The sequence below is a fragment of the Grus americana genome, chromosome 8 (genome assembly GCF_028858705.1).
Source record: "Grus americana isolate bGruAme1 chromosome 8, bGruAme1.mat, whole genome shotgun sequence".
In the NCBI taxonomy this organism is placed as follows: Eukaryota; Metazoa; Chordata; class Aves; order Gruiformes; family Gruidae; genus Grus; species Grus americana.
Window position 1 is genome coordinate 24859056 of NC_072859.1, and position 24018 is coordinate 24883073.

A 24018-nucleotide genomic window follows, 5' to 3' on the forward strand; every position below is an offset into this window, starting at 1 on the left:
AATCATGAATATACAGTGTATTAGTAACATGCTAGAAGGTGAGTTATTGGCGTGTAGGTTTTCAGAATTCCTGTGGCTTGGTTTTCTTAGTCCTCATGCTTATTTACCATGGGGATATTTAGGGAAGAAGGAGATTTATGAAGAGGAGTGCCACAGGAATACAGGCTTGCACAGCACTTGGGCTGCTTGCGTTGCTCCCTGTGCTGAGAGGGAGCTGTACTGGAGGCAGTGGGGCAGCCCCAGGATGTGGAGAGGGGATCTCCTTGCCTCCTCTGTGCCAAGCCTGGCTGCTGGAGTTTGGTACCGATCGCACCAAGGTGGCGGCAGCTGGGGTAGTGCAGGACCTTGTGATATGGGTCAATGGTGGGTGCTCCTCTGAGATACAGTATGCCCTGTCCATTGGGGCTTTTCCTGCACTCCAAGTAAAAATAAAGCCATTTGAGTTAGATTTAGATACAACCCTGAATCCCCACTGGAAAAATCAACATCAAATTATAAGTCATTCACCGTACTGCAAAGATATCGGGCTTGGAGGAAGACCACCTTGTGTGGGTCAGCTGAGCCCACAAAATATTTGTGACTGAATAACGTAAGCTCTGAAAGGCCGCAGATAAATTAATGGTGCCCTTCAGCCCCCTTACTGAATAACATAGAGTAACTATAACTGAAAGCCTAAAATCCTTGTCCAGGAAAGACTCACCTCCCTCCGCCTGAGCTCAGTGGTGAGCATGCATCCTGAAAGACAGTTTAATTAATTACAAGGGGAAAACCCAACAATCAGCAGCTTTGATTTTGTAAGTAAGTAAGCACATGTATGAAAATCCAGCTGCATTTCAGCTTGCAGACAGAGCTGAGATGTACAATGCAGGTCAGCACTGTGCAAAGCTTACCAGCCAACACCTGAACTTGCTGATTGCCCATCGTCTTCTGATACAGCAAGACATATTGGGGTGGATTTTTGTTGTTTTCCCTCTGAAGAAGGAGCAGCAGATTGTCAGGTGCCAGAGCAAAGACCCAAACTGTAGGTTTGATCCCAAGAAACAAAGTCTGAGGAGTCTGCAGAGGGGGGAACAAACGGGATTTGTGTGTGTAGTAGCCTGTGATGCCCAATTTCTGGCCACTAGCTCTGTCCTACACTCCAGGTGGTCCACTGGGGCTGTCCCCCACCACAGCTGTGGGGCAGATGTAGGAAAGAAATCCACGAGCCAGGTTTGATTGCCCAGGTTTGCTGAAATGGAAAGAAAAAGAGGGGGAAGAGGCTGTAAAGCACAGGGGAAGTGGCACTGCTCCACCCCCTGCACTGAAGGCACGGGCTGTTTCTCCTTGGGAAGACCAGGAAGATCTCAGAGCCCCAAAAATGAGGTCGGTGCCATTGGGGTGGGTTGGGTCAGGGTGCCCAGCCCCAACAGACACAGCTGGCATTGCCATTCAGGCCCCGGCAGGGCCTCGTCTCCCTCTGGAGCAGTGCCCGAGGCAGCTGGGTCAAGCAGGGCCTGGGAGGCAACACTCGGGGCTCCACAACAGGGCTAGGGCTGGAGCTGGACAGGGACTGTGGAGAGACCCCTGGACCCCCACCAGCCCCGTGCCTGTGGGTCTAGTTATCCTCAGGCCCTGATTGGCCAGGTGCTCTTGGGGCTTAAAGGCCCTCAAGCCCTAATTGGGCAAGAAAAGTTGGGAGGAGGTTACCCTTGGTTCCTGATTGGCCAGCACCTTTTGGTTACAGGTGGGCCCAGGGCCCTGACTGGATAATACTGTTGGGCCTAAAGGATGCCCAATCCCTATTGGGCAAGGAAACCTGGCTTCCAGTAGCTTCTGGGTTCTGATTGGTCATCTGTCCCTGGCTTCCAGTTGCCCCTGGTCTCTGATTGGTCATGTGCCCATGGGTTCTAGTGGCTCCTGATTTCTGATTGGCCAGGCAGTCTTGAGTCCCAGTTACCCCTGCTTTCTGATTGGCCAGAAGCCACTGGGTTCCAGCCGCCCCTGGGCTCTGATTGGCCGGGGCTCGCTGGGCCCTGCTGCCGCCTGTCGGTTGCCATGGGAACTTCCTCTACTCGCGTCTCTCCCCGCCGGTTTCCTGGTGAACTTTCACCCGCTCGGCGGTGGGTCACATGACCGGGGCCAACATGGCGGCGGCCGCTGGGGGCTGATCGGCGGCGCCTGCCGGGCCGCGCCGTATCCGCCCGCATCCCGGGCAGCGCGGGGGGGTCCGCCGCCCCGCTGCCCCGCCGGCCGCCCGCGGCGCCCGCGGCTATGCAGAGCGGCAGGAGGGGGCCCGGCGGCGGGGGCCGGGAAGAGGTGGGTGCCGGGGGGGGGGGCGAGCGGGCAGGCCGGCCCGGGGCCGGTGCGTTGTCCCAGTGATGCGCGGGGTGGGGGACCGGGCCGGGCTGCGCCTTGTTTACCGGGGAGGGGGCCGAGTTGTTTACATCCGTCTCCTGCGGGCCCTGACACTTCTCCGCTCTTGTCTCCCCTCTGCAGACCTTCCTGCGGGTGCGAGCGAACCGGCAGACCCGGCTGAACGGTGAGTGCGGTCCCGCGCGGCACCTCCCGCCCGGCCGGGCCTCCTCCCGCGCCTCCCCCTCCCGGAAAACTTTCCGGAGTTGGGCCCGAGTTGTGTGAACACCCACCTCGTCCCCGCAGGCCGGGAGCTGCCGTCTGCCTCGCCGGTGGGGCGTTGGGGTGAGAGCCCGCAGGCTCGTCCCTGGCTCCCTCACGGCTGCGAGTTCACGAGTAGGCCTCGGATCCGGTGCTGTAAATTACGGGGCCGGGCTGCTGCGCTCTCCCGGCTCGCACGGCAGAATCTTGCAGTAAAGTTTTAAACCAGCAGTCTGAGCGTCCGTGCATCTGACGTCATATTTTCGTTGGTGTTTTGTTTTTTGGTTTTTTGGGGGTTTTTTTTCCCCCTCTCAATCCCACAGATGCTGGTGCATTAGTTTTATTCTTGTATTTCTGGGTGTTTCTAACAAGTAAACAAATATTTCTAGTGAAAAGTGTCTTGGTGCTTAAAAAAAAACAAAACAGAGGGCACTTTATTTTGGAGAAAATCCCATATCTGTGTTTGTAAATTGGAAAAAAAAAGCCAAAAGTATACTTTTTTTTAGCTTGAGCTGGAGAAGTTGAAACTTCCTAAAGTTCAGAGACATCAGAACTCACCATTTAAATGATAACAACAGTATTTTCTCACCTGATTTTGTATTGCTTATAGCTGGTCTAAGATGTACCATTTAGTCAATATTTGGTTGTTCAGGCTATCAGAAGGCTTGTTAATTTTGAGCTTCCTGCTGTGATAGTTTAAGATAACACCAGTGATATTGTGCTGCTGCAGTTTATTTAGAAGAAGATAGAGATACTTTAACAAAATAGCAAAAGGCTTTAGAGTGCACTGATACCAAAATAGTTTGCTTGAATTTGAAATGCTATGTGTTTAGGTTAGTCTTAAGCAAACTATTAAGTATTATTAAGTTACCCAATAATTTTAAGTTATGTATAACTGAATTCAGAGCTAGCATGGAGATTTTTAAATATCAACCCTGAGGGCCAAAAACCTGTGAACTCTTGAAAGTCTGCTAAGTCATACAACAAAGAGATGAGTTGCCTTGCATCAGTTCCAGGTAACTGCTGGCAGGTGTGCTCACATCTCTGCTCCTAGGCGAGCGCGGTGAGCTGCCAGCGTTGGCGGGTAGATCCTTTTCCTGACACAGAGGCTTCAGGTGGCTGAAACGTACTGAGGTATTGCTCTGCAGTGACTTGTTCTGTGTGACAGAGGTCTCTGGAGTCAGTGATGTCAAACTGTTTCTTTATCATTTCTGGATAGCTGGGGCTAAGCTCCCACCTTCCACCTTTTTTCAGGCCAACAATATGCAGTTACCTTATTTTAAATTTAAAAAAAAAAAGTCTGAGCCAGGCTTGTGGGGTTCTTGGTGTTGTGGAGTCCTTCAGTATGAATGAAACCTCTTGATGACAGCATGCTCTGCTGAACTGGCTCAGTAGTGCTCGACGCTTTTCACTGTAGCTCAAAGTAGTGCTGCAGCACAGTCTGTGTAAAGCACGATCTAGGAACTCCTCTTGGGCTCTGTTCTTGGATGGTTTTGTGAACCTGGGCTCATCATCTAAAGGGAGACTGCTAGTTTTGTACAGTGTTTGCGTTGGTTTTGCTGAAACTTTTACTCTTTTTGTACATACTTTTTGGGGTACAGTGAGCAGAACTAATAGTCATATTCCAAAAGAGAACATTTGGCTAATTATAATGCTGGTATATCCTGTCCGTTCTAGGACAGTGCTAGGTCCAGACGTTGGGGAGCTGGATGCAGAAATACTAGCTGAAGTGCTTTGGCTTCGGGTCACAACGAAGGTCAAACTAGATCAGAACTGGTTCCTCCTGGCCGTAGCTTTTTATGACTCTGATGACTACTGTTCCCAGAACATGTCTGTAGTAATGCCTGGTTCAGTCCTACGCTGTTAGGTTAGTATCCAGCCGGGCGATTGAGTGGGTTACACTGCTCCTTCCTACGCGTGTGACTTTATATTTGTGACCACTGAACTCAGCCTGCTTTCTTGTTTCCTCCTCCACATTTGTTTGCACTAAAATAACTTTGTGGTATTCGTAAGCTTTGCCACATTATTGTTAAACAGTTATTTAAGTAGTATTGCTCCAGATGGAGAACACTTGAGTGCTTTGGGGGAGAAAAGATGCTTATTTGTCTGTATCTTGTGTTTTAATGAGCTTCTAATCAATCACGCAACTTTATACCTCACTCTGTGAGAATGGTTTCCTTATCCCTGTTAGTTTACATTGACAGAAATTATGTAGGACTTGGCCAAAGACATCTGGCTTTTTGTTTCGTATTCTTATTGACACACTGAAGAAACTTAGGATATTGACAGATTGCAGTTTCTAAGAAAAATCTATTTTGTTTGGTTTTATTATGTTTTAAGTGTACTTTTCAGTATTGTTGTAACAGTTTATCTTGATATCTCTGTCAAGCTTCTTACCAGCTGAGTTCCAGAATCACTTCTGGAAACTCCTCCCATAAAAAGAGACCCATAGTGTTTGCTCTTTTTCCATGTAGTCCTTGACTCAAGTCTCAGCTGCTCAGGCTTTTTGTGCCCAAGTCCTGTCAGATCTCCTCAATGTGTTGTGGTCACTTGGGAAAGTGCGACAAGAGTGAAGAAAGAGAAGGTAGAGTGAGGGAGATGTCTTCTGTGAGCTGCTGATGGCCTGGCTGCAACATGATTAGGTCCTGATAGTTGCAGGGTTCATGGGTACCTGACGGTCCAGAATTTTAATGCTGTAAGTCAAACCTTTGACTTAAATTGACCTGTAAGTAAGGTGAATGCATTTGCAAGCTCTGGAGCAGGAGATTAATGTTCTGTCTGTTAAACTCTGTGTTTGTATCTGAACTTCCCTGTTGGCCTCAGTGAGTTCATCCCACGCCTCTCACCTGGACTAAACTCACTGTGCAGAGATTGTGTCCTTGTGAACCCACAAGTATGAGGTGCTGATTCCTGATGAACCCAGCTGATAAAGGCAGCATTTCTTTCATTTGTCTTATTTCCAGTGTTGCCAAACTGGAAACTTTAAGCCACCCTGTAAATTGGTGCTTATGGAGTTGAGTGGTGCAGAGCAGGTTAGGTAGTCATTCAAAATTGGGGGCAGGAAGTTATGGGTTAGTGTATCGGAACATGGATTCAGCAGATTAAGTATGTGCCAACCTCAGAGAATAGCATCAGATTGAAGGTTGCTGAAAATCATCTGTGTGGAAGTTTGGCCATGTAAATGTGAAAGCCCCTCTGAGACCCTTCTGTGAATTTGGCCCTTAATGTTCTCTCTCAGGCAGATGAGCAGCAAATTGTACATAAGGTCTGAAACAGATCCATTCTTGGCCATCTGTTTTCTTGCTTTCACTTGTTCTTGAGATGGCTTTTTGTGCTCTGCCATTACTGCCTTTGTTCCCTTGAATCAGACACAGCAGTCTTCTGTGATAGGTCTAAATGCTCCTCAAGACTCCTCTCATAGATTTGCAGAGAGCAGGTATTTGAATGATTATCTTTCATTCAAATTTAGAGGTATTTGCAAAGTTGGCATTCTCAGTAGAGTTGTAAAATAGGTCCTTACAAAGCTCCTTTGGCACCTGCCTGAGAAGCTGGCGCAGACCTCCACGGAGGTGGTCACCATGCAGTTTGCTGTTGAACCACCACCAGCAGGGTGTGTGTTTTTGTAGCTGATGGGTGGGGGAGGAATAGAGCTAGATGATTTTCACTGGAAAGGAGACAAAAATGTTTCCACTTAATTTGATTGGCCTGCCATTGCAGGAGCTGCTAATGATGTCTGCATGGGACTCGGGGGACCACTCAAACTGGTGGAGGGAATCATAAGAGATATTGCTAGTAACTTAATCATCTCCTTTGATGCTGCAGTAGAGGTTTGTATAGTGTCCACTGCTAGATGCTATGTAAGAGCATTTCTGAGGTAATTAGTGCCTTGTCCTGAAGGTGAATTTTTGCTTGGGGAGGGGAGTACCAGTGAAAACTAAAACCCATTAGCTTTTCTCTCAGGAAGTTTTGCTAGGCTAGAGAATAATGTGATCTTTAGGCATTAATAAGGTTTAGCCTTGATGGGCAGAGCCCATTGTCACAAAAAATCCTCTGTCTTTTCCGCCCATAAGGCAGCAGTGTCTGTGAACGGGGGTGTGCTGGCTTCTTCTCTCTGCACCGGCGGGAAGGCAGGGCTCAGTGTGCCCTCAGCAGTAGAGGTGCACTTTGTCAAGTGCAGTTTGGCTGCTGCTCTAGCGCAAGCAGCTTCATCCCTTGTGTAGTCCCAAAAGACCCTGTATTAGGAAAGAAGAGCTGCTCCCTCCGCCAGCACAGCTCTTGAGTTCAGTCAGAGACTGTAACTGGACCCTGGCCCTCGCAGAGGGTCCCAGTTCTTGCTCACCTCCATGTGCTACTTTCTCATTCGTACGCTGTGGCCACTTAAACTCCCTGGGTGCCCTGTGGTTTAGTGTCACCTGAGGGAGAACATGCACATGCAGCAGGAGCGGTGTGTAGGGTAATGTACAGCTCTTAAAAATGAGGCCTCAAAGGTGCTGGAAACCCTCTGATGGCCTAATAATAATTATTAATGCTAATAAAAATCAGTGAACTCCTTCACCTCCTGACAGAAGGCTGGAATAATAACTACAGAGTCTTTGTTCAGCCAGAGATAAGAATAGGTCAGCCTGGTGCAAAAACCTCCTTTCCTCAGCTCCGTCCTCTTCTTGCATCCATCCAGTCCTCCACTGGCTGCTTTTTTATCTTCCTGAATTACGAGACGGAATGGCTTTCCCCCGCCTCCCCTCCCATGGTCCTGTGACAGGAGCGAAGGGGAGAGGGATTAGTGAGCTAATTAGAAATGATCGCATCTATCAACACTAATTAACAATCCTGTGGTCTCACTTGCGTGTTCTTTTGAGCTGCTCCCCTTCGGGACAGCGCCACAATCACCCCCTGCCTTTGGGGCTGCTCGGTCCCTTCTGCGCTGATTGGAAGTGATAGCCGGGCTGCGTGTCGGGTAGGGACAGCGCTGCTCGGGATGCGCTTTCTAGGCTGCAGCGTTCCCTTTCGGCTTCTGCTGTCACCAGGGGCACCCTGGGCCTCTGTGGGTGCAATGCTGCCGCTGCTAATGACCACAGAATGAAAATGGCAGGGGGATTTGTTTTCAACACCTCTTTCTTCCAGTGGCTTTTTCACTTGTGGCACTAAAATGTAAAGGCCTGCTTCCCGGCGGAGCTAAATGAGCTGAGATAGGGGCTGTCTGCTGAGCCTTGCGCGAAGCTGGAGCAGAGAGAGGTTTGTTCCCAGCTCTGCACTAACATTTCAACAGTAGATCAGGTGCTTGTTCTGGCAAGATGGTCCCAAGAATTTATCGGTGCAGGTCCTAAATGAAGTTGTCTTCCTTTTATCACTGTTACAGTGCATGGACTGGAGAATAGCAGTAAAAAAAGTTAAAAATACCAATAAACTTGCCGGGCAGACTGACTTAGCTGAATTGATTAGCCACAGGGAGTCGTACCAGAATAATTAAACTGTTCCTCCCCTACATTTCCCTGTTTAAAAACAGGATGATGTGAGAGAGAGATGTGTCTGCGATCAGGATAGAGAAGGCTTTGTTCCTGTGTTTTTTCTCTGGTCAGATAGGTGTTCGCTGGAGAATGCTCAAATCCAGCCCCCTCTCCTATTTTGTGCTGGCTCTGCAGAGCTAGCGAGGCAAGGAAAGAGCATCCTAAACTTATGCAAAAGAGCTGTACTGGAGGATATAGGTATTCACTAAACCAGAACTTTAGAAGTCTCTCATATGCTGAAGTACAAACCAGAAGGAGCATGGCTTAACTCTGACTACTTCTGGTAACAGGGCTGGATGATGGTCAAGGGGGAGGAGGGGATAGTGTTTTGTGGTTCAGGAAGGGGAGAGAAAAGACAGAAGACATGTTGGAGGTCACTGTTTTATTTAAAAGTGGAACATAATTCATCTGGGAACAATGAAATTAGCAATAACACTTCATGATGTTTGCTTCTCTATTGACTGGAAGTCAAACGGTTTACCTTCTGGAGCAGAAGCTGACAGTATAGGTAAAATAATAGATTTAAGCAGACAAAATAGAAGGGAAACTATTAAAATATCCCACTAGGAATACTGAAGTACCTGAAATGTGTGGAGAGGCAGGAGGGCTGTGGAGCTGTCAGTGTGGTGTACCCAACACAAGAGAGGGTTGTGGAGCTTCAGCAAATTAAGTTTAGATGACTGATGAAAGTGGTGTGCATTTACTTGACAGTCTCTCTTGTTCAAAGTGCCAGGTCTCAAAAACACTCTTGTTGTGGTCTCCAGTTGCTGTCTCTTATTCTGGGAATGTCACATTTGCAGGAGCCTTTTCACGATGCCAGGAGGGAAGATTTGTTTTGGAGGGAGTTTTCCTACAATTCCATCTCGTTCAGTGAGGAAAAGTAATGCACAGGGAATAATTTGAAGTATTCTTAATCCTGGAGCATCACAGAGTGTAGGGGATGGTGAATATTCCCAATTCTGGATTGTGGGAAAGTATATCCTAACTCAGAGAGTCCGGAGTCCAGAGAAACCGACAAGAAAGCCTTGAAAGAGGCCTTTCAGGTCTGTGTTGGTTATAATTCACTTGGTGATGCGTACACACTAAACTGATGTACTTTAGAAAACGATTGACAGAAACTTTCCTGTACCCTGGTGGTCCTCTTCCTGGCATTCCAGCAGCTTTCTCTGACTCGGCTGCAGGGAACTGTTGATCCCACAGTATTCAGGCATGAAGGCTTTCAGAGCATGCTGCAGTGCTCACAACATCAGCAACGATTTCTGGCTAACGCAGCTTTTTGGTGGTGTCATCTCTCGTTATCACATGGGCTTTCCTTGGGCTTTTCCTTGTCTCTCATTCAGAATTTTGACCTTCCTTATTAATTAAACAGCAACTTTCCTGCAGCCAGTGATTGAGTTATTCCGTAATACCTGCCTAAAGCCATCATAATAAAGGACAGAAGTTTTTTTTAATGCAAATGATTTGTTTCCAGATGTTTTGATCACATTAAACGATGGCTCAAATTAACCAGAGATTGGATTAAGCAACAGGCTACCTTGGCTGCTTTTTTAATCATCGTGATTCCTAACATGTTTGTTTCCCGGAATGTGCCCTCAAGAAGGCAGTATAGCCCCCAGTTTTCCTCTACGTGAAAATAGTGAAATAAAAATAACAGAAAGTGCCAGAAGCTGTCTAGCATAGGTGCAAAGATCTTTCCTCTCCATAAATGTTACCTAAGCTACTAAGATGCTGCTCTGACTTGTTTGTGATGTTCTGGGAAGGAATTATTCAAGGTGTACGGGAGACTCTGTGGTCCTGGAAGTGACTGTTACATACCTTGTCCAAGGCATTTCAGGTGCTACATCATCCTTCTACGGCCTAAGCAAGTTTCTATATAGGGAACAGATGTGTTAGTGGATGGGTCTTGGACTTAGAAAGCAAAATCCAGAACAGGATTCAGTGGCTTGATCATATAACTTTGAAAACAATTTCAGGCTTCCAAGAGAAAGTATTTAACCATTTGATTAATTTACCTGGGGATGTGCAGCAGATATTCCCTCTCCTAGTTATTAAATCGTGAGTAGCTGCCTTTCTGAAATCAGGCTGTACTCAGCCACAAGTTACAGATTTAATCTGGAAAGTGCTAAGTAACAGTCTCTGTACTGTTTACAGAGGTCAGAAAGGGAGTTGCAGCAGAATTTTCTGGTGTGAAATCTTACCATTTCTGCCAGGGGCTTATTATTTGAAGCTGAGCAAATAGAGAGAAGAGTGGATCTACAAACTTGACATGTCTTCCTTCTTTTTTTTTTTTTCTTTTCTTTTCCTGGTTTCTCCATGCAGCTCGGATTGGAAAAATGAAACGGAGGAAGCAAGACGAAGGGCAGGTATGTCCCCTCTGCAGCCGACCTCTGTCAGGATCCGAGGAGGAGATGAGTAGGCATGTGGAACAATGCCTTGCAAAGGTAGAGGCGCAGCAGGATCACCAGCTGCCATTCCCTTCTCCCTACTTCCAGCTTTGTCTGCAGTTGACCTAACATGGGGCGAAAACTAACATTGCTGAGCTTGCAGGCAATGCTAACTGTCTCCCTAAGATCTGTAGTCTTGTAGTCTTCGCTTTGTCTTGGAAGATGGATTCTTCTGGATTTTTTTCCTGTGTTGTAGTATAACTTTTTTACTTCATGCACCCTTTTGCTGTTATTGAAATCTAAGTTGTGGACTGTAAAAGTAGAGCTATTGAAGTCTGTGAATCCTTTTGTAGGACTTCATGCTTCCTATGTAGCCCAGCAAGAAGAGTTCTTTCTGATCTCTGCCTTTGACAACATTAGAATTTTTTTTTTTGGTTCTTTCGTAACAGACTGGCATTTGTAAATGTTGTATGACCATCTTACTCCAGGAAATGCATTTGAGCAGAACTGTTCCCTTGCTGTTCATCCCAAAGACAGCAAGGAGGAAGGAGGAATTCTCTTCCTTCTTAGGGAGGGAGAGAGGGAGTTGTCATAGGGCTTTCTGTGCTTGTTTCTCAGGAAAAGCCCACAATAGAGATGATAGCAAATTCATTCTTGTTGCCTCAAGAGGTGCATGGTGTAAAGAGCAGTGTCTTTTGATCAGTGTGCCCCAAAAAATATGCTCTAGGAGAACATTCCCACTGGGGGGTCAAAGGAATCTGTGGTTTATGTGGTAGGGGAATTGTGCATGCAAGGTAGGGGAATGCATGTTGAAATGCGCCAGCATTATAGGAACTAGAGCTTAAATTTCCATGTGTAAAAATGATGAACCTTGCAACTTGTTTTTGATCTTAAGTTTGTATAGTTCTTCCAGCATCCATTTACTGCTAGATTTAGATCACTGAGAATGGGGGTGGGAGTAAATGCTGCTGTCTGCTCTATACTTAGCTGTCCTGGGAACAGTCCAGCTTTTCTTCTCCATCCCACCCTGAGTTATTAACCCCAAAGAGCTATTTCATGCATCTCAACGCTCTGCCCCTGCTTTACCCTGTGCAGAGAGAAGGTTCATGCATGACTGAGGATGACTCTGTGGACATCGAGAACGAGAACGGCAACCGCTTTGAAGAGTACGAATGGTGTGGGCAGAAGAGGATACGGGCTACTACTCTCCTGGAGGGAGGATTTCGAGGTGCGCCAGTGTTTTGGGGGCCCTTTTAAATCATTCTGCTGTGGAAGTTGATCATTGTGTATCTTTAAAGGGAGGGACCTGTAGATTTGCCTTTCACAAGGGGCAGGACCTTCAGTCTTTGCCTGAATGTAAAGTGATTTCAGCTTTCTGCCTCTCTTGAATGACGAGGGTCAAAATTTGCGCAAATCTTGAACAAAAGCATGGTGTTATTTCTTGCTCGAGAAATGTGGCTAAAGAGGGAATGAGTAGGAATGGGCAGAATGGGGAGATCATTTGGGGAAAATAGCTTTTTATATGTTACACATAGTAAGAAATACATGGAAATATGTGAAGAGAGGGAAATAGAAATGAAATTGTAAAAATTCCCAGCCTGGAGTGACGAAAGCTGGTGTATCAGCCTCTGGTGATGTATTGAAGGTGACAGCTAAGTCGCTTTAGCACCTGCATAAAATATTAAAGGGCCGGTTGTGCATTTATCACTCCATCCCTTTTAAGGTTGATAAATGAGAATCCAGGAACCTGCTCTGCACCTCCAGCACTGCAAGCCCTTAGGGCTCCCAGACAAACACATTTTATTTTTCCTCCTTCTTTTGCTCCTTCCCCAGTGACGGGGAAATCAGTTACTGAGGAGAGAGTGAGTTATGGCAAAATTTGACCTCTCGTGAGCTTTATTGGTGAATGTAATTTTAGCTAGAAACCTGGCCCCTTTCTTACACTCAGCCCTTTGGCCTTGAAGAGGAGGATTTACTAAACTGTTTGTTGGCATGAACCTCTGGCACTAAGGAGAGTCTCTCGCAAGCAATCCACGTAGTGCATGCCTAATGAGAAGAGGAATGCTGGCTCCCTCCATTCAATAAAGAGGATGGGATGTGATATCTTCCTATATCAGCTTGGATTTTAATTTAAAATCTCTCAAGGGGAAAGGCTACTACATAAGGGAGTTGGACTTTAAAGCCAACCGCGTGCTCACTGACAGCCTGGCACTCCTGATCTGCTCTTGCCTTCCTCTGAAATTAAATTGTAGCTGGGTCGTAGCAGAGCAGATGATCAGGAGCACAGGGGTGAAGGTGCAGCTTCTTTGGGTTTTAAAGGCTACTCAGTGAAGCTCATGCTGTCGCTTCCTGTGTCTGTAACCTTACCTACCTTCACTTTTTTGTGCCTGCATGGAGAGTTGAGTCTGTACGTGATTCCAGGTAGAGGTTTGATGAGACCATGCAGGGCCTTAGACTATGCTTATGTAGTACAGTTACTACAATCCATAGCGGGGCAGTCCGTGTGCCTCTATCGTTGTCACTGCTACTCCTGATTAAAGAAAAAGCTACTCAATTCATTTCTGCCCTTTTTTGTGCATGTATAGTTTCTTCCTTCACCCTCACTGAACACCTGAGTTTGAGGAGAGCACAATCTTCCGCTTCCTTTCGTGTGGACATTGTGCTGTCTTCACCTGGTCAACATTCCCAGTTGGTTTTGAGTTAACTCACTGAAGTGTGGTCAGAACCTTTCGTACTGCTTTAATCATGTGGAGACGTTTTTCTGAATGAGGCTTCAGGTGGACAAAATGTGTGTAACTGATGTGATTAGGCTGTGTAAATGCGAAGTACTTGCTCTTTTTTGCGTTTTAATCCTTATTTTAAAGAATTCTTGAATGTGTTAGTTTGAGTTACATAGATCAACTGCTTTCTTCCACGAGAGGTTAGACAGATTCTAACAGGGCTGTAACCTCTGCTAGATGGCTGCACACACATGGACAGGTACTTCACACTTAGAAATAGTCTTGCTTCCATCAGGAAGTATGGGGTCCGTTTCTTCTTTCCTTTCTGAGACCTTCATGACACCTTCAGGAGTGTTTAGTTACATGAACAGATCCAGCACAGGATCAGAAGACTGGGGTGAGAGTAGAGCACAACTAGATGCATTTCTAAAACTCTCCATAATTACCCTGATGGAAAGGCTTTTGGGTTAGACTCCTTCCCACTCTGGTGCTGGATGAAAGGTGTCTGTAGGTTAGCTCGCAAGCACAGGAACCTCCCTGTAGCATTAGTAGTGAGGAGCATCCTCTCTGCAGCTTTTGGTGGCAGAGCTGCTACTGAAGAGATGGCATCACCGGAGCGGGTGGCAGGTCCCTAGCGCATGTGTTTCTCCCTGCCCTTCCTCCTCTGGAGGATGCCTCTGTTGGCAGCTGGATTCAACAGCTGCCGTGCTCCTCTAGAGAGGTGTCCCTTTCCACAAACAGGGGAAGTTCTTTTGCCACCAACTTTCTACCTAGTATTTTGGGATGACCAGTTAACAGCTGCAGAGTACCTACCTGCTCTGCACAAGAAGTTTCTGTAAAATTTGGGAAAGCAAAGCTGGAATGATCTCCCATAGCTGGTTGATCGTATTTTACTTTAAGAGAGTTACACTTTTTTATGCACCCTTTTGTGGTTCTCGTGTCGTCTCTGGCTGCTGACATTCAGAGGTCTCTGTAAGTCAGCCCTGCTTTGTGCACTCTCAGGAAACCTTAAGGTGACTGTCTTTTTCCTTTCTCTGCCAGTGTTGGCTCTTGCCTTGTTTTAGGGACAGAATTCTTAATTTACAGCCCTGAAGCACAGCACAACGTTTTGGAGATGCTTTTCAGTGCTTAAAACTGCTTTGTCTGGAGTTGGCAAGGCCCTCGTTAACCCCGGTCACCCGAGGCTTTGTGTTTGGCTCTGTTCCCTTTGCTGTGAAGTAGCAGCGATGTGGAAATCGAAGGCCTTTTATAATGCCAGACAGCCTTTGCCAGGCTACAGGGATGTCACCAGTGTCTAAAGAGATGACATGGGGAAATACATAAAACCGGAGGGGAAAATAGATGTCTGTGTGTCTCATTAATTTCAGTTTTAATGGTGTGTTGCTTTGAGGAGATGTCACAGCTCAGCGAAGGGGGAGCAGGACACTGTGGCCAGCATGTATTGCATGAGTCGGTCAAACCATTGGGCAGAATTACAGAAGTGACTCTCAAACTTAACACAGGTCCTGACAGCTTCTTTTTAGCATTTTTGGTTCATGGACAGAGTTCATATCCTTCTCAAGGTGAGGAAAACTATTTGCTAATTATATGAAAGATCCTGCTGGGTTCTCAGGTGGGGGAAGGTTGGAAGATCTTGAGGTTTTTCTTCTTGAAAACAGAAAGGTCAGGGAAATGAACAGCCCTGCTCAGGTTTTCTGGAAGGTGGTCTGATATTTGGGAGCAGTCACAGGCTGGAACTCTCACTTGTATGGTTCCCAGGATGAAGCTTTCTTGCTTTCAAAGCACTTGCAGGGAAACCTTGCTCCTCTCACCTGAGGGGCTGCCTTAGAAGGTGGAAATTCTTATCTTCTGTGTTGGTGTTGCAGCTGCAAATCCCCATTTGGGTCTAGCGCAGCAGAGCCAAAGCACACCTTGTCCGCCACAGCTTGGCATACTTGAGGCAGCAGGTGGAAAGAACAGGAGATGGCAGCAAGTAGGAATACGACGTAACTGAGAAGTGCTGGGATCAGTATGTTGTTTCTTAAGCTGTTGGGTTTGGTGAAGGCATTCAGTCAGGAATTATTTAGTACTTCTAGCTGTCCTCCTGGCTTCTTAAAGCATCATTTGCTATCATTTAATTTGCTTACCCAAAACTGGAAGAATGTAGGGTGTAAATTAAGATTATATAGGATTTGGAATCGCTTTGTTTCAGCAGAGGTCTTGCTTGAAGTAGGGGTTTGTAGCAGGAGAGCTTTTGCTTCTGTGTGGGATGCGTGCAGGTGGTTACCAACATGAAATACCAAGCACTGTTTAAATCAAGCTTGTGCTTCGAAGTAAAAAGCTATACAGATGTAATAATCAAATATTTCCGTATCTCAGAACAGTGTCGCAAGGCTCAAATTTCTCTTGAAATACCTGAACTTTCAGTAACCATCTATCCCCGTGTCTCTGGATCATCCCTCTCCAAAGCTCTTTGTTGCAGGGGATTATTTCATGCCATCTTTGTCTAATGAGTTTCTGTGTTTAGGAAGCCAACAAGGCTTTGCAAGTGAAAGCATCAAGTGGATCTGTCTCTGATGGCTTTTTTTTTAACACTCAACATATTTGTAGCAAGTTTTCTGTTCCCTCTCCAGAATGGACGCAGGTTACCCTCAGTGTTTACACTGTAAGGTTATCCCTTTAAAGAATTCCTGAGGGAAGTTCAAAAGGGTTTTTTTTCTTTGAAAGATTCAGTGTCTCTTTTTGTGTGTATGTCTCTTACTTGAAAGAAGGGAAAGGGAGGGGGGGAGTGGAAAAAAAAGTGCTTTATCTGAGAAGAATCGCATCAGCTTCGCACTGATAGAAGCTGCTGTCATCTCTTAAACGGCTTAGCACAGTCAAAAGGCAAGAGGACTTAAAACAGTGTCTTACACAGGGATCGATGGGTGGAACACATAACTCGTAACTGAAAAAAAAAAAGCACAGGGGGAGAGATAACGGTAATGATTGCATTGAGGGAAGCTTGAGGGAGGCTTGTTCTTTGTAACACAGCTTCAAAGGTGTCTGGACCGGTGCCTAAGCAAACTGTCCTGTGAAGTCGCTGCCTCTGTAGGTCTAGGGAAGGCGGGGGGGGGGGCGCTTGCACCCTTCTGTTTCTTAGCAGATGGGACAAAGATTAGTAAATGCCAGGTTAGCAGCTCCCTTCTGCTGCTTCACATCTGAGGAGAGGTTTTTGTCACTTGGTCTCTCGCTGTCCATTCTGGGAAGGTGGTTTGTCCAGGAGAGGGGAAGGAGGCAAGTGGCGGATGGGGCAGTTGGGGAGACCGGGTGGGGGGACGGGATGTCAGTTTATCGATCGCACCTCAGTCAGGAGAGCTGCAGGCGCAGTGCTCTGAGCACGAGCTGCAGCGTGCTTAATGTGATTGAAAGGCAGTTAAAATGGCGGTGACCTTTTCAGGGGGAATTAGATTGCCTGCCAAGAGTGGTTAGAGGGAGTGATAACGCCAGCTTGAGGAAGCTGTCCAGTCTGCTTCAAAGGGAGAGAGACAGAGACAGGGAAAGCAAGCTAGCAGCAAGTACCATTTAAAGCACGAACCACGCGATCTGATAGAACAGAGATTGCTGTCCTCTTTAGATATGAAAGAATTGAAGAATTGTAGCTAAGTTCTCTCCACCCGCCCCGTCCTCTTTTTCTCCCCTCCTGCTCCTCCACCAAAAAAGCCTTCCTTCGGGCACAGTAGCAAGCTAGTCACCACTGCTCTTCTGGGTTTCTTTTCCTTCAGCAGATCAGTTGCATCAAAAATAACATAGAAGAGAGAAAGACTTTGAAAATGTTAAAATGGTAAGCAGGGCATTTTCAGGGAAGGATACTTTCTAAGAAAGATCAACATGACAAGGATCTGTCTGATAGATTGCGATGCCCTTGAAGAAGGAGAAACACACAGGGATTACTTAACTCTGAAGTTTCTCTTTATTTCTCCATGCTGCCCTCTTCACAAGCTAGCAAAGGGCTTGTATCTGTTCGTTAATGTCTTATCAAGGGAAAAGAACAGCACGACTTGGCGTATGCATAGAGGGGCTAGGTAAAGCCTTGTGAGCTGTAACAAACTACAGTTATCCTTGGGTGCCCATTTGCATTGGATCTGATGTCATGTACAATTAGGGCAGCTGCCTAGAAAGTGGGACTGCATTAAAATATCTAAAAGTTTTCACCAGATAACTCCAGTCCCGCTGTGGGCTTTCTGTCTGCAGAATCAAGATGTGCTTCGGTGTGAGCAGCAAATGTTGTAGGCCAGCCTTCATCCAGCATGGGTTAGTTGTCCAAGAAAGAGCACTGGGGCAATAACTTTATGCTCCTCCAATTTGTGGGGCAATATCTATATGCTCCTCCAATTTGTTCTCCTTCTAAAGACATGCAACATTAGAAGCATGCTCTCACGTGTGAGGTCCTGTCCTCAAAATCTGAGTAGATGCTTTCCAGTTCTCCTGCGTGAGCAGCAGGTGTTTGTGAACACTGTGATTCTGCTTGTGTCTGGTAACTGCCTGGCAGAAAGCTCCAAATAGAGGAAAACTCAGTTGCGCTTCTCAGTGCAATTTCATGAACATCAAACTCTACAACAAAACTCTGCAAAAATCTGTTTGACGTGTATGTGGAAACTGAAGCACGGAGAAGCATCTTCTCTATTGTTACAAAGATAGTAGCAAAGCTGGGAACACAGCTTGAAAGTCTTGCTCTGGAATCTCACCTAGTAGCCAGCTGTGCCCTCTTTTTCAGATGCAATATAATGAGGCATACAGGAAAGCTTTGGGAGGCAAGGAAACTTTCCATTTTTCCATGCCAGGAGGTTCAGGCTGCATTTGAGATCCTACTAGTAAGAGAGTATAAACTGATCTACTCAAATTCAGCAAAAAGAATTTGAGCTGAATAGTGAAAGTGTGACTTTTCCTAAGAGACTGGGAAATAGAAGATGTCACTGGTATATTTAGGCCTTTTGGAAGAACGATCTAGTAACTAGAATCATCTTCCCCATTTCTGTGTGGATGAGTCAGAATTCATTCATTTCACCCTGGCAGGCTAAAGCAAACTTCAGCTTGGATGTAAGAGCAGTCTGTAGTTCTTACATATATAGCATAGGGAATCTTTGCCATAATGAAATTCTTAATCTTCCTCCCACTTAGCAAGAGCTCAGTTCAGTGCCTCTCTCTGTCACGTTTCCGGTGTCAACATCCCTCATTGCTTAGTCTCTAAGGTGGATGCATCTGTATATCTGAGCATCCTTCCCAGCCTCTCAGTCAGTGCTGGTCACTTCTACCTGCTGTAAGCTTCCAAGTGGGTGAGATGTATAAATCTCATGTTTCTCAAGTGCTTATCCTGTGCCTTATTCCCCCTTTAGAGGGCTGCTGAGTCCCAGAGCACTTGTGTGCCCTTACCTCAGCCCTTGTGTAAAATGGTAGTAATCCTGGTAATCCCTCTGTTGCTGAAGGACGGTGCTTTGTACTGGCCTGATGGAGTAGCCCAACCACTCCTTACTGTTTGCACCTCTCTCCTTTGAGAGCAAGTACTTGTCCATAAGGTAATACTTGACCTAAAAATGCTAACAGATCTGTTAACCTAGTATTATATACAATAATCAGATGGGCTGTACCTGACTATTTCTCCGTAGTTTGTGTCCACATGTAGAATGTGAGGGATTCTGTGGTTAATAAATGTCTCTTGGGTATTATACTGTCTATTAATAACAAAAGTTAACTTTAGCGAGTAGGAAAAACAGGTGAGAATAGTATGTGATTCTAAAAAGAAAAAAATTCAGAATTCCTGCCTTATATACAAAAGTCAGCATCACCCACCAGGTGGTTGATGCTTGATATCACTTGTGTTTGAAGTTCATCCAAGGCTTCAAGGAGCAGCGTTTTCTTCATTTTGGAACACAAAGTAATCAATCGGACTCAGCAAAGTAAAAATCACTTTAACTGGAAAAAACAAAAAATCAGTGCTTATAGCTGTTAAAAGTCCTGATTGTTGATAGTACATTTTCATTACCTTGAATGCAAAAATGTAAGAACCTAATTTTTATGCTCAAACTGCCAGAACGCGTTAGCTGAAAGGAGCGTGATCAACTAAACCTTGCTGTTTGGTTTACGTAATGCCATCAGCCACTCTAACGAGGAAAAGATTTTCTGTGGGAAGAAGGGGAATTCTCTCCATTTGACAGTATTATGTATCATACTTAGGGGAGGAAAAGGGATGTCTGTCACCCAGCAACAGAGGAAGGAGGAAAAAAATTAATTAAAAAGAAAACAGAAAATGCAGTTGTAACACCGTGAAAATTGGCAGGGGGAGTAAGGGAGCAGGTAGAGCACCTGAAACTACTCAATTTTTTGAAATTGACTGGGTTTCAAGTTGACAGCATCCCTTTAAACTTCAATTTTCCTAGATCTCAGTCATGCAACATAAGATCTTCCAGTCCCATCTGCTGCACTTGCTTAGCTGCTCTCTGCAATCCATTTTTCTAGTGGTCTGTCTGCTCTGGCTTTGAAAATGCCAGACTTTAAGACAGTCATTTGATAATTTTTTTTTTTTCCCCAAGTGTCTGCAGTTTTGCTAGAACTGCAACCTACTTCTTGGACACTCAGGTCAAACTTCACCCTTAAGCACCCAACAGTTGATTGACGTGATTTTAATAGCATTTTAGAATACAGTTGTTAAGTCAGGGGCAGTGAGATTTTTCTAAAGGAAAAAGGGAGCACAGGTCTCAATGGCTCTAAACAGCTTCTGTCTCCGCATGTCGTCTCTTACACTCGGCGGTGAAACGCATTATCGAGTAGTGCCCGGAAAGTGGCTAACTGCGTTTGACACACGCCAACTCCCTGCCTCCACACTGGATAATTGCATTGTCAACTGTTCAGCAAAGTGGCAGGTGACACTGCAGCCGGATTGATTGTCCTAGTATGGAGGCTCCCAAGACTGTCAGCCACCCAATCGATAGAGTTTACACAAGACACCGTGACTGCATCTGTAACTAATTTCAGTTTGAACCTCGCAAGATGCGGCTGTCCCTGTTTTCTGGCCTCTCTTCTTTGCTTGCATCTTCTCCCCGGATGAGGAAGTTGCTTTCCTGCTGAAAGCCTGGCTTTATTTCTTCTTTTGGAGCTGGAAGTGAAGAAATCAATGGTGTGTTTTGTGGTTTCAGAGTTGAGGGCATTACAGCACATGGCTAACTAGCAGCTCCAGTTTTGCAATCAATAGGCTGATCAATTGATTAAATTAGCACTGATTTTTCCTTCTTCTTTCCAGCCCAGAAAAGAATTAGTTTGGGGGGAGGAACATATGGGTTCAGCCTGTGAAATTTCGCCCTTGTTTTTTCCAGTCCTTGGTTGCCTTTCCCCCACAAATACAATCTCTGTGCTCATCATTATTTAAAGTAAACTGCATCGAGCCCCACTGCTGGCAGTGGCCCGGTGTAAGCCAGGGTGTCACTTTCAGCTGTTCCCCAGCCTTGCTGCTTCATGCTCGGCTGCCTTAGAAAAGTCATCCTCCGAGCTCTGCTGTGCTGCTTTATTATTGGCAAAGTTGCGACATTCCTGTGATCCCTGTCAGTGGTGCTTATTGATCCAGTGATGTGAATCTGCTTAGTGATTCAAGATTACTTTAATTCTCCCTCTTCCTTTTTTGTTTGTTTCTACCCTCTCCCCAGGGGAACAAAAGCTTTCAGATCCACCTTTCCCTGACTGTGGAATACAAACCGTAGCTGCAAAGACAGTAGCTGTTGCTGCTGCTTTTGTACTTCAGCTCTGGGTTTTGAAGAGCAGCCTTTGAGATGGACATGAGACTGTCCTCACCTTAGTGCATCACGCTGGCATGAGGCTCTAGGAGGCAGCCATGCGTGAATGGCCATGCCAGATCAGACCTTTGGTCTGAGTGCATTTTCGCCTCTGCAGCCACAATCTACGCCTGATGGGTTACAGAGAGGCATAAAAGAAATCTCTGGAATATTCCTGGGTGCCATGAGGGGTAGGGAAGCCCCTTCCCCGAGCCTTGCAGCAGCTGGCTGTTATCGTGTAGAGCGGAGCTTGCCTGCCCTTTGTTCAGCACGCTGCTGTGAAATGATGTTAATGGTCATAAAATTAGACCGCCCTTTCTTTAAAGGCAGCTGTTCTTCTGATCTGTTAGCAAAGATCACTATAAGCATCCGAGCCACTGGTAAGCAGTCAGGTCTCTGGCAGCCCATTTGTGTCTCTGTGGGAGCTAATAGATGGCATCAGATGGATGCACCTGCTATTTCAGGTGTACGCTGTAACGACACAGTTGGGTGTCAGTTTTCCAGGTAAATCACTGTTTTGCTTGAAAGAGATCTGGCTCCAGAGAAATGAAACCCTCATCCTGCAAGCAGCTTTTCATGGCCTCTGAACGTCATTTTTCCTGCAACAGGCTGGGAAAGTCACCAGAGGAACTGTTCTGTCCCCATTTGTGCTAGGAAAAAATGGGAGAACAATTTCACTGTCCAAAAATATGGCTGGGGAAGAGTTACGGATCTGCAGAAAGACTGCTGTTCAGGATGGCCTCTTCTCTGCCTTTCTTCTGTTTTCAAGAATCTGTAATGGCTTTTTCTTTCTTCCCAAGCGTCTTTTAAAATAAAACGGTATCGGTGCCATCTTGTGCTCTTAGTACTAGTTTGGGATACTTCAGCAGCTGATGAAATAAACCCAGTTTAGAGCCATTCTCGGGAAGTGTGTGTGAGGCCTGGCCGTGTGTCTGCATAAACTACTTTTATAGCCTTCATTGGTTTTACTCTCCAAGAAGCCAACGAGTGACATTTCGTTAAGAAAATAGAGTGAACGTGCTGGAAAGGGAGGTTGTGCAGAAGGGGGTTACTGCAAGGAGTGTAATTAGCAAAGGCTACAGTTCTGGAGATTTATGGGAGGCTTTTTTTCTTTCCTGAACATGTGTAAATTACCTGCAAGCAGAATGAATGCCTCTTCCCAGCCAAAACAGGCCCCAGTAGAGCTGCATGCCCCTGAGATGGATTTGGATTTAGATCCACTTACAGAATTTACAGAAAGTTCTGATTTCTAGAATATTTCTGATACAGATTTGACATACCCCCACATTCTTTGGGGGTCAAACAGGAGAAACACAAGTTATGCAGATGAGTTTGATCTTCTGCATGAGCAGCATCTAGTAGCTGCATTCATAACGGTGGTGTAAATAATAATACTAACCTCTTAGTTTTGTTCTTCAGTCTTATTTGGAGTGATAATTAAATATATACAAAACAGTTGGCCCCTAAAACTGACTTATCTGCCCAGATAGGAGTTGAGGAGCAGAGATGGGGCGTAGTAGGTCTGTGTTTTCCTAGCTGTGCTGATGAAATTTGGCTGTGGTCATTTGGGTCTGGTTGTCTTACCTTTCTACTCCCAAAACTGCCAGTCTCTGCGTGAGCTCATGGCTGCGCAGGAGCCAGCAGTGCTGCCAACACCTGAAGCAGCATAAGCTGTCACTTTAACCATCTGCCACTGAATGTGATGGAGAAAAGGAGGGACTTCAATGTGAGGCCCTTTTATCTGTTCTGTGAATCTGCTTATATATCATGTTAATGACTCTCAATCTTAGCTTGAGCCACCACTCACTTGAGAGATGTTGAGATGACCAGTCATCGGGGGATTGCACAAAGGAAGTGAGATTTGAGAAGCAGTGCAGAGGTCAGAGAGGATGCTTAGGCATAGGGGATGCCTTAGGAGAAGACAAAGTGCTCTGAAAACTTAAGGAAAGGGGAAGAAAAGGATTTCTGATGAGCTTTATCTCCAGCCATTATTTATCTGCACATGGAAGATGTGGGAAGTCTCTTCCAGTCTCCTTCAAGCTCAGCTGATTCCTGTAGCCTGCCGGTGCCTGCAGCCTGGCAACAGCAGAGAGGCATGTGATTTTTTTTCTGCTTTTCCGAACTCTGCATCCCTATTTCGGAAACACCGTTGTTTGTGAAGAGTACCTAAATTTTTCAGAAACTGCCTTGAATTGGTGCTCAGGCAGACTGCTCCAAGGCCAGCCCAAGCAAAGCTGTGTACACAGTGCTGGAGGGTGGCGGGCGCTCTAGGTAAGTGATCTTGATAGGTACATTCTGATTGATGGGGGAGTTTGTCTCCCAAACTGTCACAGGGTTTATAGAGGTGCCACTCAATACCAGTGCTGGAATTGCTTGTCAGAGCACCTGGCTACAAGAGCAATGGGGATTGGAGACAGAGCTGTAACTTTGTTTTTTCTCTGTTTAATGGCCCCGGCGTCTGACCTGCCTGCTCACTCCTGTTTGTCTGGACCTTAAGGAGGCAGCTGGGATTAAGACTGTCAGAGGATTGTGCTGCTTTAGCATCAGGAGGCTAATTGTATCGAGGCTGGCACCGTATGACAAGTGGTTGCGACCTATCAAATGCACAGAGAACGCAAAAAATTCTTCAACAAGGAAGGGGAAATATATAAAGGAGTTTGGGTTTGGTTCTTTTTTCATCTGAAAGTAATGTTTTCAAATTCACATGTGGAATTACATTCTTCAGGCCTTCGGTGACTCTCCTTGTAAGAGTCGCAGCTGCTCCTGTGAATAACAGCTGCCGGATCGTGTCTCTTGTGAATTCCTAGGTCAAACTCACAACTTAACATTCAGTTGTTTTATTTCACTTTATTAACACGTTGGGATAAAGTTCTGGTCCTAAGCAGTGACCTCTTGATAGCGGCACTGGCTTTAGAGGTCTGCTCTAGGCAGCATTGCTGATAGCCGTGAATTACTGCGTGACCTTCAGAAGCCAAGCCTTGCTGGAGGAACACTTCCCTCTTCCCAGTGCGTGCTATTGAATTGCAAATCACATGAGTGT

General features: G+C 45.9%; 1 protein-coding gene across 6 annotated transcripts in view; it reads left to right on the plus strand.

Moving 5' to 3' along the window:
• RNF220 (ring finger protein 220) overlaps positions 1-24018 on the plus strand; it is a 232365-nt gene that overhangs the window by 170569 nt on the left and 37778 nt on the right. For 3 of the 6 annotated variants that reach the window (XM_054833994.1, XM_054833993.1, XM_054833996.1), the window contains 3 exons: positions 2476-2518; positions 10416-10537; positions 11576-11708. In XM_054833994.1, coding sequence (XP_054689969.1) covers positions 2476-2518; positions 10416-10537; positions 11576-11708 — 298 coding nt within the window. Of the gene's footprint in view, positions 1-2094; positions 2296-2475; positions 2519-10415; positions 10538-11575; positions 11709-24018 lie in introns of those variants that run through there. The other 3 variants (XM_054833997.1, XM_054833998.1, XM_054833999.1) reach the window with 2 other exon arrangements.